General features: G+C 47.3%; 1 protein-coding gene across 1 annotated transcript in view; it reads right to left on the bottom strand.

Annotated features, from left to right (window-relative positions):
• Positions 1-1,161: 1,161 nt before the first annotated feature.
• Positions 1,162-15,727, bottom strand: part of Erich6b (glutamate rich 6B) — a 50,994-nt gene continuing 36,428 nt past the window's right edge. The window contains exons 8-14 of the mRNA XM_036198528.1: positions 11,097-11,233; positions 10,122-10,183; positions 6,971-7,125; positions 5,363-5,448; positions 5,047-5,199; positions 2,882-3,110; positions 1,162-1,371 (exon numbers count right to left, since the gene is read on the bottom strand). Coding sequence (XP_036054421.1) covers positions 1,162-1,371; positions 2,882-3,110; positions 5,047-5,199; positions 5,363-5,448; positions 6,971-7,125; positions 10,122-10,183; positions 11,097-11,233 — 1,032 coding nt within the window. The remainder of the gene's footprint in view (positions 1,372-2,881; positions 3,111-5,046; positions 5,200-5,362; positions 5,449-6,970; positions 7,126-10,121; positions 10,184-11,096; positions 11,234-15,727) is intronic.

The raw sequence follows: 15,727 nt of genomic DNA, 5'->3' as shown, positions 1-15,727 counted from the left end.
TTCTGTCTAGGCTTCCTTTTGCTGTGACGCAGCTGGGTGGACAAGTGGCCATCTGATGGGGTCAGTGTTAGTGACAGCCTTCAAGGCAGTGCGGAAACTGGGGTCCTAGAGTGAGGGTTGTCTACTGCATTCTCAGCCTGGCATAAGCAACAGAACTCTGCGCTGTTCCCCAAATGTGCCAAGGCCGGGAGTGGGGTGTGACTGGTACAATGTCAGCAGCAGCTTAACGGCGGGGACGGTCTTCCAGAGGGCCCCGGTTTGGACGGGGATGGGTGTGGGTCCTGCAACAAGGTGGAGGAAGGGTAGAAGTGTTCTGGGGTCACCTTGAGGTTTGGAGACACTCTGAGATGGGGAATCATACAAATAACCGTGTAGTTACAGGGCGACGTCACTTCCTAGGCAGGTAGCTCATAGGCTGTCAAGGGAGTCATTGTGCCACTCTGGGCCTCCGTGTCTTCAAGACCTACGACACAGAGCCAAGTGGCCCAACGTCATGACACGGGCTTGGCTAATGGTAGTTAGAATCATGACAAAAAGGGTTCAGGGCAGAGGATGGGGGGCTGACCCTGTCAACCAAGGGAAATGCAGACCCCCAACCTTAACTAAGAGACACACACTGATGGAGGGGGCCACACTGTGAGTAATTGCAGCAATGCTTGCTGTGAAGGGTCACTCCCTGGGACACGACCTGCACGAATGAGTTCAATGCTCTTGACTCTGTCACAGCAGGAACTATTTGTAGGCCCATTTTACAGATGGAGAAACTAAGGGAAAAAGCTGCTTGCCAAGAGACACACAGACACTGATGGACAGAGCCTGGTGGTCTGTGTCTTCAGTGACAGCAAGTACTGACAGCCAGGGAAGAATTTCTGCATGGCTGGGATGGGAACAAGGGGACAGATGGTAACCAATGTTACTTACTGAGATGATGTGTCAGGGCTGACCACTGAGCCTTCTCTGTGCTCAACCACAGATTCTATTTACCATCCCCCCCTACCTTTTTTTTTTTTTTTTTTTAACCCTCAACAAAGCTGGAACAGGTCCTGAATGACGAGCTGACTCTCAAAGACATAAACAGGTCTTTGTGGGGTCCCTGCAGCTCCCGAGGTCTCTCATTTCCCAAGACATGCAGTGGAGGCCCGGGACCCAGTGGTGGCTGCCCTAAACCCAGATTCGAGATTTCCTTGCACTGAGGTCATTGAGCGCCACCTGGATGACCTCCATGAAGTCTTCCAAGTCAGACAGGGTCAGGAAGTTCAGACTCCTACTTATTTTCCCCAGAAGAGCCTGTATCTTCCACGATGTTGGGCGGGGGTCTGTCTCCAGGATTGCCTTCTTCTTCATGACTTGAAGTAGTTTCAGGTTTAGAAACTGTGGGGTGTGTAAAAGGCTGGGTGAGGCTCGACGCTGCTCAGATGCCATGTCCCCACCCAGGGCTTGGCCACCCACTGTGGCCAAGATGAATGTCTCTGGAACTTTCACCCTTGAGGGCAGATCTCATCCCCTAGCCCCGCTACCTGTAGCCTTCTTGCTGTGACCCAAATGTCCACCTGGCCTTCTCCTATGGTTTCATGACCTGCGGATGATACCGCTTTCCAGCAGAACTGGGGAGGACCAAAGAGGCTAAATCTCTGTCTTGTATCTGGCCTTAATTTCCCACAGGGCTGCTGTGAATAAGTGGGGTAGTGTGTATTGACAGCAGGAGTCTGTTCCACAGGTGGCTCTTTGGTGTGTTGGTTTCTCTGGTGTGCAATCCTGAGGTGCTGGCATGTTACCTGAAAGCATGTGTATGGCTGAGTGTGAGGAAAAGGAAGGCAAGGTGGTGGTAGTTTGAATGTAGTTGGCCCCCCTAGACTCACAGGGACTGGCACTGTTAGGAGGTGTGGCCTTGTTGGAGTAGGTGTGGCCTTGTTGGAGTAGGTGTGGCCTTGTTGGAGTAGGTGTGGCCTTGTTGGAGGAAGTGTGTCACTAGGGGTGGGTTTTGAGGTTTAAGAAGCTCGGCTTGGTCCAGTGTGTCTCCCTCTTCCTGCTGCCCACCCATTGGCTCCTTCTGCCTTCACGCTGCCATGCTTCCTGCCATAATGACAATTGACTAAACCTCTGAACTGCAAGCCAGCCCCAGTTAAATGTTTTCCTTTATAAAAGTTGCTATCGTCATGGTGTCTCTTCCCTGAGACAACGGTTAACCTTGGTTATTGCACTGGGTGGTTTCCCTCCCCTCCCCCCTCGACTTGACACAGGGAAAAGTCATCTGAGAGGAGGGAGCCTCAACTGAGAAAATGCCTCCCTAAAATCGGGTTGTAGGTGAGCTTGTAGTGCATTTCTTCATTAGTGATTGATGGCGGGGAGAGCCCAGCCCATTGTGAGCGGTGCTACCCCTGGGTTCTATAAGAAAGCAAGGTGAGCAAGCCATGAGGAGCAAGCCAGTAAGCAGCACCCCTCCATGGCCTCCGCATCAGCTCCTGCCTCCAGGTTCCTGCCCTGTTTGAGTTCCTGTCCTGACTTTCTTCAATGAATAGTGCTGTGGAAGTGTAAGCCAAAGAAACCCTTTCCTCCCTAAGTTGCTTTGGTCATGGGGTTTTGTCACAGCAACAGAAACCCTAAGACAGGATTGTCCTCTTGTTTGGACTGAGAATCATCTTGGAGAGCACTAAAGCACACTTTTGTGAGTGTAACAGTGAGTTTTGATGTGGATCAACCCCTTGATGGATTCTGAATATGATGGCATTATTAGTGGGGGTGATGAGGAGCAGGAGGTGCAGCCTAGCTGGAGGAAGCAGGCCCTCAAGCGTGTGTTCCTGGAGGCTGTATATTTTCCCTCACCCTGACCCCTTCTCGTATTCTCTTTCACTGATTTCTGGTGGGGGAGTGAAGCCTTTACCTTGAACTTGGTGCCCATGTTTAAACAAATCTTCTTCTGTTTTGGGGGGAAGAAGCAGAAGAGGACCTTGTCCTGGCTCCTTATTTGTATGTGGACATACTTGTTGACTTGCAAAGTGATGCGCATGATGGGGGGCGCATGCACATGGACGCTCAGATTCCACCAGTTCCAAGCCTTCTGGCGCTTGCCTTTGGGAAAGTAGTAGCCCAGGAATTTGCTCAGGCTCAACCTGGGGGAAGGAGATGGGTCAGAAACCAGTCTGGTGCTGGGTCATGGGATACAGCTCTCCTGTGTCATGGCCCCTGCCACCACCACCGCCCCCCCTCCCCCGCCCCCACTCTCCCTTTTCTGCTTAGGCCCACAGGGTGAGTGTGCTGGATAGTTTTATTTCAACTTGACACAAGCTAAAGTCATCTAAGAGGCGGGAACCTCAACTGAGAAAAATGCCTCCATATGATCCGGTTGTGGGCAAGCCTATAGGGCATTTTCTTAATCAGCAGTTAATGGAGGAGAACCCAGTCTACTGTGGGTGGTGCCATCCCTGGGCTGGTGGTCCTGGGTTCTATAAGAAAGCAGGCTAAGTAAGCCCTAAAGAGCAAGCCAGTAAGCAGCTCCCCTCCATGGCCTCTGCATCAGCTCCTGCCTCTAGGTTCCCTGCCCTGTTTGAGTTCCTGCCCTGACTTCCTTTGATGATGATAAACACTTCCCAACTTGCTTTTTCCTATGGGGTTTCATTGCAGCCACAGTAACCCTAACTAAGACAGTGGGATAGAGAGATTCCAACAAGGAACGTGCACCCAAGTCCAGGTTCTGGCTTTAGGCTCAGTCATGGCTTCCCTTGGCCTCATGTAGCACGGCCTCTTCTCCTGTGCTCCCTTGAGAGCTTGACAGTACTCTTCCCTACCCTGTGGATCCCAAGCCCACAGAGCAGACTCTTGAGGATGGAGTCAGCTCTCACCCCTGCTCTGACCATCTCTCTACCCTCTGGGTGTTGACAGACCTCGGGGTTATTGCTGCTAGTTGAGACTTTCAGACTAACTTTTTATCAGAAAGAGTAAATGTCCTAAGATCTGGTGCCTCTAATTTTACATACAACTCAGGGCAAGTGGTGGTCATCCTTTGGGTCCAAGTCTCTTCACCTGCAGTGACCAGGTCCTTGATTTTTTCCAGTTCTCTTCTGGCCTTAAAACTTCAGAGAGAAGAGACCCCACTGCATGTCACCAGACAAGACTGACGACTATTCATGACGTTGTTTGCCTCAAGGCCCTGCGCTCCCTGTGCCCAGGAGCTGACTTTGCAGACAGCATGTTCTGCACATGGGGCCATCAGAGGAGAGCAGACATCTCTCAAGAGTAAAGAAGCCAACCAGGAGATGGCATTGAAAGCCAAGGCCAGGTGGACGAGGGTAGACTTTTAGAAATAACAGCACATTTGGTTTTGAGAAAAATAGGTTAACCCAGGATAATACGTTTCCTCCACACGGTCATCACTTCAGTTGGAACAGGAAGTACTGAGCACTTAGAACGGCTAAGAGACAATTTGAGGGGACCTAGCACCCTTGAACTGGAGAGAGAAAGCTTTACCATTACCAGAACTAGAGACTTAAGAAATAAGTTAGATCTTTTTTTTTTTTTTTTTTTTTGGTTTTTCGAGACAGGGTTTCTCTGTGTAGCTTTGCGCCTTTCCTGGAACTCGCTTTGTAGACCAGGCTGGCCTCAAACTCACAGAGATCTGCCTGCCTCTGCCTCCCAAGTGCTGGGATTAAAGGTGTGCATCACCAACGCCCGGTAACAAGTTAGATCTTAATGACATATTTAGAATATGCCTTTTGACTCTGGACTCTGCATATGATGTGTGTGTCCCTAAGCCTCACTCCTAGGCTCCTAAAATAGTGGGTCCCAGGGCCTTCTGGGGCCGTTCTCACAAGGGTGGGCTCTTGGGAAGTGTTTAGAGGTGAAGTCAGTGGCCTGTGGTCACAGAGGCCATGACTGCTCTTTTACTCTGGGGAATGCTATGATACCTTCTCTGAGGGCAGGGTCTGTTCCAGTCCTCCATGGAACCCCTTCTCATGTTTCTAACACGTACAAATTAGGAGACAGGGACCAGATGGCCACCATACAGCTTCCACATGGCCTCAGTGGTGGCGTCTGAAGACTCAAACTTACCAGAGCTCTCCATCCTCACTGTAGAAGGTGGCATGGCCAGAGTTGGTGACCAGGCCCCGGATCTTTTTATCTACACAGTCTTCCAGAACAATGTACGTGACCTTTGCAACTCCTTGGCGAGTGATAAGCAGAGCCAGGTTCCCTGATGGATAGCTGTGAGTTGGTTAAGGCACAAGCAGTTTCTTGGGACAGCCCCCTCTCCCAGAGAAAGATTAGACACCAAAGAGGACACAGTACTCAGTCAAAGCACATGCTAGGCTCGAAACATGAACATCTTAGGTGTCAACATGAGCATCCTTTCTTCCCTAGTGGATACTATATCTGGCCCGTGCAATTAGGAAAGAGAACACAGAAACTCCTCCCACTGTGGTAGGCAATTAATTTTCCATCACCTTGATGTGCCTGGGAAGAAGAGACAGGGAGTCACGTCACTAGCATGCTCGGTTCCTGCATCTACTTGCTCTGAGCACCCATACCCAAGATATGCTGCTACTTTGCCTGGAAGGTGGCTTAGCCATCAAGAGCACTAGCTGCTCCTGCAGAGGACCCAGTTCATTCCCAGAACCCATATGGTGGCTCACAACTAATTGCAACTCTGGTTCCGGGGCATCCAACACCATCTTTTAACCTTCACAGGTATCAGACAAGCACATGGTACACATACGTACATGCAGGCAAATCACTCACATATGTAAATAAATCTTTAAAAAAAGAAATATACTCTCACCATTGCAGAGGCAATGTATGTGAAATGAAGGTGTGGGTTAGGTCTCACAAACCTGTGAGAAAGGCTCCTCTTGTGTGCTTGGTGATTCTGCCATCTCTGGCACACATCACCCCAGTCTCTGCCTCTGTTTCTGTGAGGTAAGGGGTCCTTTCATGGCTCCTTGTAAGTGGTTAGGGACCTATCTATTCATTGCCTACTCCAGTACGCCTTCATCTTTATTTGACTAATTGCATCCCTAGGGATGCTCTTTCCAGATGAGGCCATACTCTATGGCCCTGGAGGTTAGGACAGTAACATGTCCTTTTAAGGAAACACAACTCAACCCATAACACTGTAAAGTTTAGGTTTTTTTTTTTTTTTTTTTTTTTTTTTTTTGAGACAGGGTTTCTCTATAGCTTTGGAGCCTGTCCTGGACTATCTCTGTAGACCAGGCTGGCCTTGAACTCACAGAGATCCACCTGCCTCTGCCTCCCAAGTGCTGGGATTACAGGCATGAACCACTACCGCCCGGCTAAGTTTAGTTTTTTTAAAAGCTTGTTCTTGAATTAGTTTTAGTAAATTAGATTTTTCTATAAAATTATCATTTTATGTAAAACTTTGCATTTATTGCCATACAAAGCTTGCACGTTAAAAAATCTCGACTTCCTCTGTCCTTATGTCTTCATTCTTTTTATACTTAAAAACTTTTTTTTCCCCTGATCAATCTTGCCAGAAAGCCTGCTTGCCTTACTAGTTTTTTTTTCTAAACACTGGTTTATGTTTTAATTATTCTAATTCTTTGTTTTTTCCTTGTAAATTTCTTTCCTGGATCTGAATGCTAACGGATTTTTCCCTTCTTCTTCATCACCCCCTTCTTCCTGCATTTTATGAACAGTGAAAATAATGAGGTCCAGATATTGTTTTAGCTGTTTTCCCAGGAATGAAGCCATTTCATTTTCTTCTTTATTTCATCTTAATGTTTTCAGGGGCCAATGTGATTTCTTCTTTGACGCCGAAGCTGTATAAGTGTGCTTACATTGAGCAATGGATATGTTACATTTGGCGACACCATTGTCGTCGTTACTAAATAAATGCCTTGGGGCAGGAGGACCTAGTTTATATATGATGTTTGCTGCTGATGTGTGTGCCTCACCGGACCCGAAAACAAAACCAAAAAGCCTGTTCACAGTGAACGCGCCAACACATTGCCAGTTTTACCTTCATCTTTGCCCGTGTCCATTCGGTGTCTAGTCTTAACCTCTTGAAAGTGGAATCACGTCTCATGATTTCTTTGTCCTCTGGCTCTTTGGGCTGTAGCAGAGTTGATATTATGTATGTAATGGTAGTGCACTTCTCCGGCATCTTCTGGCTTACTGTTCAACAAGAGTATGACAATGCTTTCAGCTGGGTGACTGCATCAGTCCATCTATTGAGGTGCTACATGGTTGGAGGGCTCAGGTAAGAGGCGGATGCTGGGGGAACAGGGGAAGCAAGGCCTTTGAAAATGGAAAGGAGGGAGCTGGAATCCCTGCGGCCTATTTCTCCATTTCTCCATTCAACAAGTATTGCTATGAGTGCGCTGTGTGACGGCCCACGGCTGGATGACAAGCAGAGGTGAAGCACAGCCTGCACAGCCTTGAGGGGCAGGGGTGCAGCTGCATGCTCACTATAGAACAATGGGTGCTGCACTTGGCCCAACTCAGAGCTGCTGAATGAAACAAAATGGGCTCACTCAAGGGTTAACTTTCCCGAAAAAGTCAATGTACCTTGGACGTACTATTTTAATGTAAGATATAAACGTCTGTTAACATGTTATTTAAGATATAGGAAAAAGCCTTTCTTTTAAGGTCTGGTGACTGGGGCTCTGTGATTATTTCTACTTAAATGGCATTTAGTTTTAAATTATTTATTTGTTTATTGAAATAGGATCTCTTGTAGCTCAGACTGACATTGATCCCCTGATCTCACTGACTACTTCTGGAGTGTTAGAATTACAGGCACATAATGCCTCACCTCCTAGTTAATGCAGTGCTAGGGTTTGAACCCAGGACCTAGTACATGTAAGGCAAGCACTCTGCCAACTGAGCCCCATGGTTTATTTCTTACTATTCAGTTTTGGCAGTTTCTAAAAGGTTGATCCTCTTTAAAAATATTCTACACAGTCTCCAGACATTTTGCATGTTTGGTTCCCATTGTACTGGAAGCAGGCTTTTAAGAAGTTATTTTCTTTTTGAGCATTTAAAAGAGCATTTAACTTAGTTTTCACGGAAACACATTTCTGTATTAATCTTTTTGTCCTTTTTAAACAGTAGAGTTGGAGGGGCAAGCTGCCTCCCCATACTCCTTGGTGAGTTGAACATGGTACAAAGAGTCACAGTGAGGATTTGCTGCCTCTGGCATCCCTCTTGGTGGGGATAAGGAGCCTGGCTTACTCGGCACCTGGGTCAGGGGAGATCAGCAAAGCAAGCCTGGGTGTCCACCATTTGGGGCCAGTACAGGCTGCCATGAGATCTCACAGGGGAAGGGAATGCGGGCCTTGAAGGCCAGGTGACTTCAGGACAGCATGTCTGTGACATGCAGTGTGTGAGGGGGTCCTGGCATAAGTATTGCGTGGCTGAAGGGTGCAGTGGGAATGGGTTGGCAGAGACAGGTGACTTGGTAGAGGCAGGCGCTGCTAGACCATCAGTTTGCTGCTGCCCTCAATGGACATCCAGAGTACAAAGAACCATCCTAAGCATGGCGGGGGTGGGGGTGGGAGGTGGGGGGTGGGAGGTGGGCTATGGTCCCTGCTGTGTCATGTGATATGTCAGCTGGTTACAGGTACTGTGAAGAGCTACTATGCAGAGAAGGACGCCTGTGCACGTACTGCTTTATAAAGGGAAGCCAAAGAGCAGATTTCTGAGAACGGAACATTTACTCTGAGTCCTGGTTGAATGAGGGAGTGAGAGACACAGGACACAAGAGTGTCCCAGGCAGAAGTAACAGAAACTACTGAGGCGCTACAGCGGGGGCCCTCTGACTCTGTAATGATGGGGCAAAAAGGCAGTGTGGCTGGAGAGGCAATGTTGAGAACCTCGTTTAAAAAGTTACGAAATTAATGTGTGGGAACAATGAAGAAAGGGAAGAGACCGTGGGAATCAGATCTCAAGGAAAAGGTGAGTGTCCAAATCCCAGATTCCTGAACATGGAGAAACTTAGACTCTAATGACCGTGGCGTTGCAACGAGGCAGTGTGTTCAGGGTGCCACCCAGCAGAAGGTCAGCTTTGCAGACTGACTGCGTGTGTAGCTCAGTGACAGATGCACAAGACCCTGGGGTTAAGCCCCGGGGCCACATGGGAACCCAGAGCTTTGCATTCTGGTGGTAAGTTGTATCATGTTCTCATGTGCCTCTTCTTTTTTTCTTCCTTCTCCTTTTTATTCCTCTTCCTCCTTCTCCTTTTTTGTTTTGTTTTGTTTTTTTGAGAAAGGATTTCTCTGTGTGGCTCTGACTGTCCTGGGACTCAGTTTGTAGACCAGGCTGGCCTCGAATTGCACCCGCCTCCTAAGTGCTGGGATTAAAGGTGTGCACCACCACCACTTGGCTACGGTGTGCCTTTTCATTGGAATAGATGGTTCTGGATAGGAGATGCTATCTCATTTAATGATACATAATAAAAACACAAGGACCCTTGTTCTGAATTACTAAAAACTTCAAGACGATGCCAGCAGGGCTTTATAAATAGCACAGAGCTGTTCTTGAAGTGACTCCCTATATGATGGCATATAAACTTAACCTTAGCTTGGAAATTAGAGTGCTCAGAAATGTGGGGAGATATATCAGGAATATGGAACAATAGGCCAGACACAAGAAGCAAGCATCTCAAAGGTGTCTAGAGGTTTCCTTGGAACTGGCTATACCAGGACCATGAAGGGGAAGCCACTCTTCAATTAAAACCATTGCTTTTCTGTACAGGCTACTCAAACATTTTAGGCTTCAGGTATCCAGAGAAACAGGGTGTAAACAGGCATGGTGGTGGTGCATTATGGTGAACCCAGCCTTATTATTATATTATTATTTCATTTTCAAATTAGAAGTTTAGTTTTAACTGGTTAGTTTTAACACACGAGAAGAGAGTTTTAATGAGGAATTGTCTAGATGAGCTTGGCCTGTGGGCATGTCTGTGGGTCAGTCTTGATTGTGGGAATTATGTTGTTAATTGATGTGGAAGGACACAGGCCATTGTGGGTGGAACTGTTCTCTAGGTGGGGGATGGGGTGGGGCAGTTGGGGGTGGTAGAGGTCTCGAATAGTATTTGAGAGGAGAAACCTAGCAAGCAAGTAGGCAAACAAAGATGAGGTGTGGGTGCAGACTAGTGGAATGGTGCTTACCTTCACGTTTTTTAATAATCCACATAATCGTTTCTCTGTATTTTTCAAAATTCTTCTTCAACCTGAAAGGAATGTAAATAATCTTCAAAAGTCAAGTTTAATCCATGTTTGTGTATCACAATACACGGTATGGTTGTTCTAGAGGCTGTGGAGTCTTAACATCAGGGAAAGCTAGGTGGAGGGCTCTGCTTCTGACTGAGGTTCCCTTCTGGTCAGTACTCTCAAGAATTAAGCGATGCCATGTAGCATCTACTCAGTTGTCCCCACATGGCCTGTAACTGATCAGCATGGGTGCTTGAATTATCTTTCAAAATGAATCCAGAGAGGGTCATCTTGGGGCCAGGGGCAGGCATGGAGGTCCAGGGGCCAGGGTAGCTGTACGAGTTAAATTCCTATAGCCTGCTTTTCTATGCTTTATCTGAATCACATGGGGGTTACATCTGGACATAGCTTGGAAAAATACCATTGTCCACGAACTGGCCAGAACCATTCGGAAACCCCTTGAAACTCAAACCAACATCAAATTGCTACATCCAACCAAATAGAAATGACACTAATATCTGTGGGAAACAGACAGCAAATCAGTCCTGGTAGGAAAACATCAAGTAGGCTCAGCCAATGTGACTTATCTTTAAAGACAGACAAGCAGCACCTTCCACAACTATCAAGGCCTTTTACCTGAGCTCATGTCAATGTACAAATCAAAGGCGTTGCTTGCCTTGGCTTCTGTTTTGTGCCCCATGTCCTTACGGTTCCTTCCGTGTGAACTCTGGGTCTGGTAACCGGATCTTGTGTGCACCGACTCCTGGGCGTTACCCATGCCCTCGTGTCTGGCTCCGGCTTGCTTCCTGACTCAGGGCTCGAGCCTGACCCTAGCACGGTTCTCTTCCCCAGGTTTGCAGTGCTTACACTTGCCCTGTTACCACATCTGCTTTCCTGGCACCCACTGACCAGCTACCCTCTCCAGTTACTTACAGGAGTCCCAGCTTCTTTCTGTTTTCACCCTCCATCAGCTTGCTCAAGGGCATGTCCAGTTCCTCTTCCAGCTGGTGGCGAGACGCCAGCTCGGTGATTATCTCCCTAAACACAGACTGATAGGAGCTGGGAAGAGACTGCAAAAGGATCACAGGATGAAAAAGCCTGGAAGTGGAGACTGAGGCTTTGTCAGCTAATAACTTCTCTGATCCCAGTCAGACCAGGTGACATTTTAATACAGTGCTAAGAAATACCAACTGTGTGTGTGAGGCTGCCGAAGGGCTAGGAGGATTCTCTTAAAGAAATCTTCCAGGGCCAGGATGATGGCCACCCAAGCCTGATGGCCCTGGTTTGATTCTTGAAACCCATGTAAAAATCCAGATGTGGTGGCCTGCATCTGTAATCCCAGCATTCCTATGATAGGAGAGGACAGTCACCCAGAGGCTTGGGACAAACTAGCATGGAGTTTGCAGAGTGGCAGCGGAAAGAGCAAGAGAGAGTCTGTTTCAATACCGGAGAGGCAAGAACCAGCTCCCGAGACTTGTCCTCTGACCTCTGCAAACGTGTTGTGGTACACACACACACACACACACACACACACACACACACACACACCCCAAATATACAAAAGGATAAAGAAATCTCCCATTACTATCAAACCTTCTTCTTGCCTGACCTCCCCCCCTCTCCCCCTATTCCCTGAAGAATTGTGTTTAGTATCTGTATGTTACGCAATCTTTTGGGAACACAAAATCATGTTTTGACTGTGGAGATGGTTGTAGACCACAAACACATCTCCATGTTTGAAGTATGTTGCAGGCTTTCTGTACTCTACACGTGACTGAACTCCCAGGGCTGGCTGGCTTGCTCAGGGTCAAGGCTTTGTAACATGTAGTGTATGGGGGTAGTTCTGCATTCAAAGGGGCTTATGTTGCGGTCTTCCTCTCTGTCTATGTGTTCATGAATGGGACTGTTCTGTCCCAGGGCTCTGCTGCTGACTATGACCGACCCACAGGTGAGTCCCCACCTTGTTTCTTTTTTACATTTTTTTGATAGAGATGAAGGTAGATTTCCTGGAGAGGAACTAGGGACTGAGCCTACCTGTTCCCAGCGAATCTCCAAGTTGAGGTTATTAGGGTCATTATTGTTCATATGTGATATCACATTGTTCAATATGTGATAATAGATTGTGTACCATTAACTTGTTAACCTCCTAGAGTGAATGACTGACCTTAACCTTCCAAAGTTACATATGATATGCGGTAGATACAGGAATATAGCTTGTGGTCCATGGTGTTTCTAGGTTAAGGGGACAGTTTAGGGCTGGCTTGCCCGGTCCTCATCTCTGAATATCTTTTTCTCTACTGCGCACACCGTTGCTTCAGGGAAGTTTGAGGTTAAGGCCCTTGATTCTGGCATTCCTGCCTCCATGTTCATGGTGACATCCCTTCCCTAGGGATGGGATGACTCTCTGCCTGGCCAATGACCTCTCACCATACTTTACATTCCATCTTCTATTTGCCAGAAAATACAGTGTCCACTGTAATCCCCCAGGCAGTCGGACCAAAGGAATGGGTTCTCTCAAGGTTCTTGTCTGTACCAAGGCTGTGCTTCTCTATTCCATTTAGCCTGCATGTGACATCGTGTGGGGGTCCTTCCATTTGCTTGTTCAGCCTGTTGGGTGAAGCTGTTTATTCTCTCCATGATGGTGAGTTTATTTGGCACCACAGAGGTGAGGTCTCCTATGTCCAGAGATCCTCCTAGGTAAATCTCTGGTTGTTAGATAAAAAAAAATATTTGCACAGAAAAACTTGTGGTGCATGCACATATCTTAGAAGTAAAAATAAGCAATAGTAATTAGAAATAACAAGTGGACTGAGGTGTCAGGGTACCACTAAGAGAACTCAAGCTCCTTCTGCCTAGTTGTACCCCAGTGGCTTCTGGGATCCCCTCAAAAGGTTCCTTCAGAGTATTAGCTGCTGCCTGTACCATGTGACATTCCTTCTTCTATGCTAGCTAAACTTGCCTGTACATGTTTCCTACCAGGTTGCTTGGAGAAGTTCTGTTTCGCCAGGTTATACCGCTGACAGCCACACTTTGGAGGTTGAATGAACCCAGAAAGGTCCATATGTTAAGGCTGTGTGCTCCATGATGGTAATGGAAACTTTAAGATATGGGACTTCTTAGTGAGAGGGCCTTAGGCTGCTGGAGGCACACCACCTGAAGGGGTTGCATGACCTCCCTCTCCCGCTCCCCTTTGCTTTTGGCTCAGGATATGACAGAGGCCTGAAATGGGTGGGGCTACCCCAGTCTTGGGTATGAACCTCCAGACCAGTGAGGCCAAAATGAGTTTAATTGTGAGTAGCCTGTGTCTGGTGTTCTGTTGCAGTGGCGCAGAGCTATCGAGTCTCCGTCTGTCAAGGGGGGTTGGTGTCTGTGCCCTGGCGCTGCTGTCCCTGAGTTGCAGGAAGCAACCCTTGAGCATCAGAGTGACCATGGCACAGCTGCCCACCTCCTCCTCTCCTTTCATGTCAGTCCAGGTTTGCAGCTCATGGAGTGGTGCCACTCACTGTTAGGGAGAGAGAATCCCTCACAGCCAGGCCCAGAGGTTTGTCTTCTTAGCTGATCCTAGATCCCGTCAAGTCGACAACCAACATGAACTACCATACACAACCTTCATCCAACATGACTTAGACCCTTACCTAACTGGAGAGAGGATACTAAAGGAAGACTAGGGAGAGGAGATGATGTGACCTGGGAGGAGATGCCATAAATAGCCTAGGAGAGAGGCCTGAGGCACAGTCTTCCCTCAGAGCTCGCAGGAGGGTCAAGACTGCCAACACCTAGACTTTGGGCTTCCGGCATCCAGGCCTGAAAGTCAACACACTTCTGCTGTTTAAGCCAACTGCTCCTCAGTACTTTGGTAAACTAATAAGGATCCCACACCAAACTCTGCAACCCCTTGGCTTTTAGCTGGACCTTATCTGGTTATCCCACAGGCACTTAGCACTCAGTGTGGACCAAGTGGAAGTTTCTGCTTTAACCTGTAAGCATGCCTTTCTCCTCTTGACTTTCCCAGTCTACTGAGTGTCACTGAATCTCATGTCATGTCCCTGAGCATATGATGTAGGGTAGTTACAGGAATATAGCTTGTGGTTCATGGTTTCTCTGTTGCAACCCACCATCTGCAAAACGACTGGAGTGATTTTTAGAAATGCAAAACTGATTCTCAATATCTCAGGGCACTCTGGCTGGATCTACTAAATTATATGTATATATGTATGTATATTTACACAGATATACATCTATACACACATAGACACATATATGTATGTAAATAATAGTATATAGTATATATTTCTAGTACATCTTAGTTATACTTTTTAAAATAGTCCTAACAGAAGTAGAAAAAAAAACCCCAAGTGATTTATAAAATCCTTTTTGAGCATGAAAAGACCTTTTAATAAACATAAAATAATACCTGAGAGCCATAAGAGGAAATATTGATCAACCAGACTACGTGAAAATGAAAAATGACCATGTTGTGGGGAAAACCATTAAGGATTTGAAATACAAAGACTGAAAAAAAAACCCTTCACAACACAGATGTCAGAAAAGGACTAGGTTTTCTCTTTATCAAAACGTGCCCATGGGGCTGGAGAGATGGCTCAGTGGTTAAGAGCACTGGCTGTTCTTCCAGAGGACCGAGGTTTGGTTCCCAACACCCAGATGGTGGCTCACAACTGTCTGTAACTCCAGTCCCAGGGAATCTGACTCCTTCTTCTGGCCTCTGTAGGCACCAAGCATCCTTGTGGTGCATAGACATACATGCAGACAAAACACCCGTACACATAAAATAAATTAAAAAGAAGTTCCACTGGGTGGTGGTGGTGCATGCCTGTAATCCCAGCTCTCGGGAGGCAGAGGCAAGTGGATCTACAGAGATAGTCCAGGACAGGCTCCAAAGCTATAGAGAAACCCTGTCTCGGAAAAAAAAAAAAGTTCCTATAAACCAGGTAGGAAAAGCTGTAAGCAGCAGACTGGAAGGACAGCCACCCCACACTGGGTGCTCACAGAGGAGACACGTGAGGCCTATGAGCAGGAAAAAAACACCCCTGTTATCATGCAGTCTGAGTGCAAAAGGCAACACATGGCCATTTCCACCCTGCCAGATGGTCCTGCTGCTGACCTTCACGGAGGGGCTCTCTCTCAGTCTCTTGGAAAAAGGAAAATGGCATGAATGATTTGGATGGAAACCTGCCAGTCTTGTTTTGTTTCTGTCACAGGGCTTTACAGTTCAGCCCAGGCTGACTCAAACTCTTTGTCTTACTTCAGCCTCTCCAGTGCTGGGGTTACAGGTGTCATCATCACATGCTAGTGAGAGCTGCTGGTAGCAATGGCTTCACCAGAGGCCACAAGAATACACAGCAGATGGCAACTGATAATCCAGGTGTCGATCCATCGGAGAAGTAACTCCCCGATGGAAGAACTCCATCAAGCAAGGTTTACAGGACCACAGACTCTGAAAACGCTTGCCTCTGACTGTAATTTCACATGTGCAAAAACAGCTGTGGGGAGACCCGATACCTGCGCTGCAATGTGTAATCTCATGTGATGTGTATGTGTAATGT

Source organism: Onychomys torridus, chromosome 9, assembly GCF_903995425.1.
Source record: "Onychomys torridus chromosome 9, mOncTor1.1, whole genome shotgun sequence".
NCBI classification, from domain to species: domain Eukaryota; kingdom Metazoa; phylum Chordata; class Mammalia; order Rodentia; family Cricetidae; genus Onychomys; species Onychomys torridus.
This window is presented reverse-complemented; position numbering and strand designations above follow the sequence as displayed.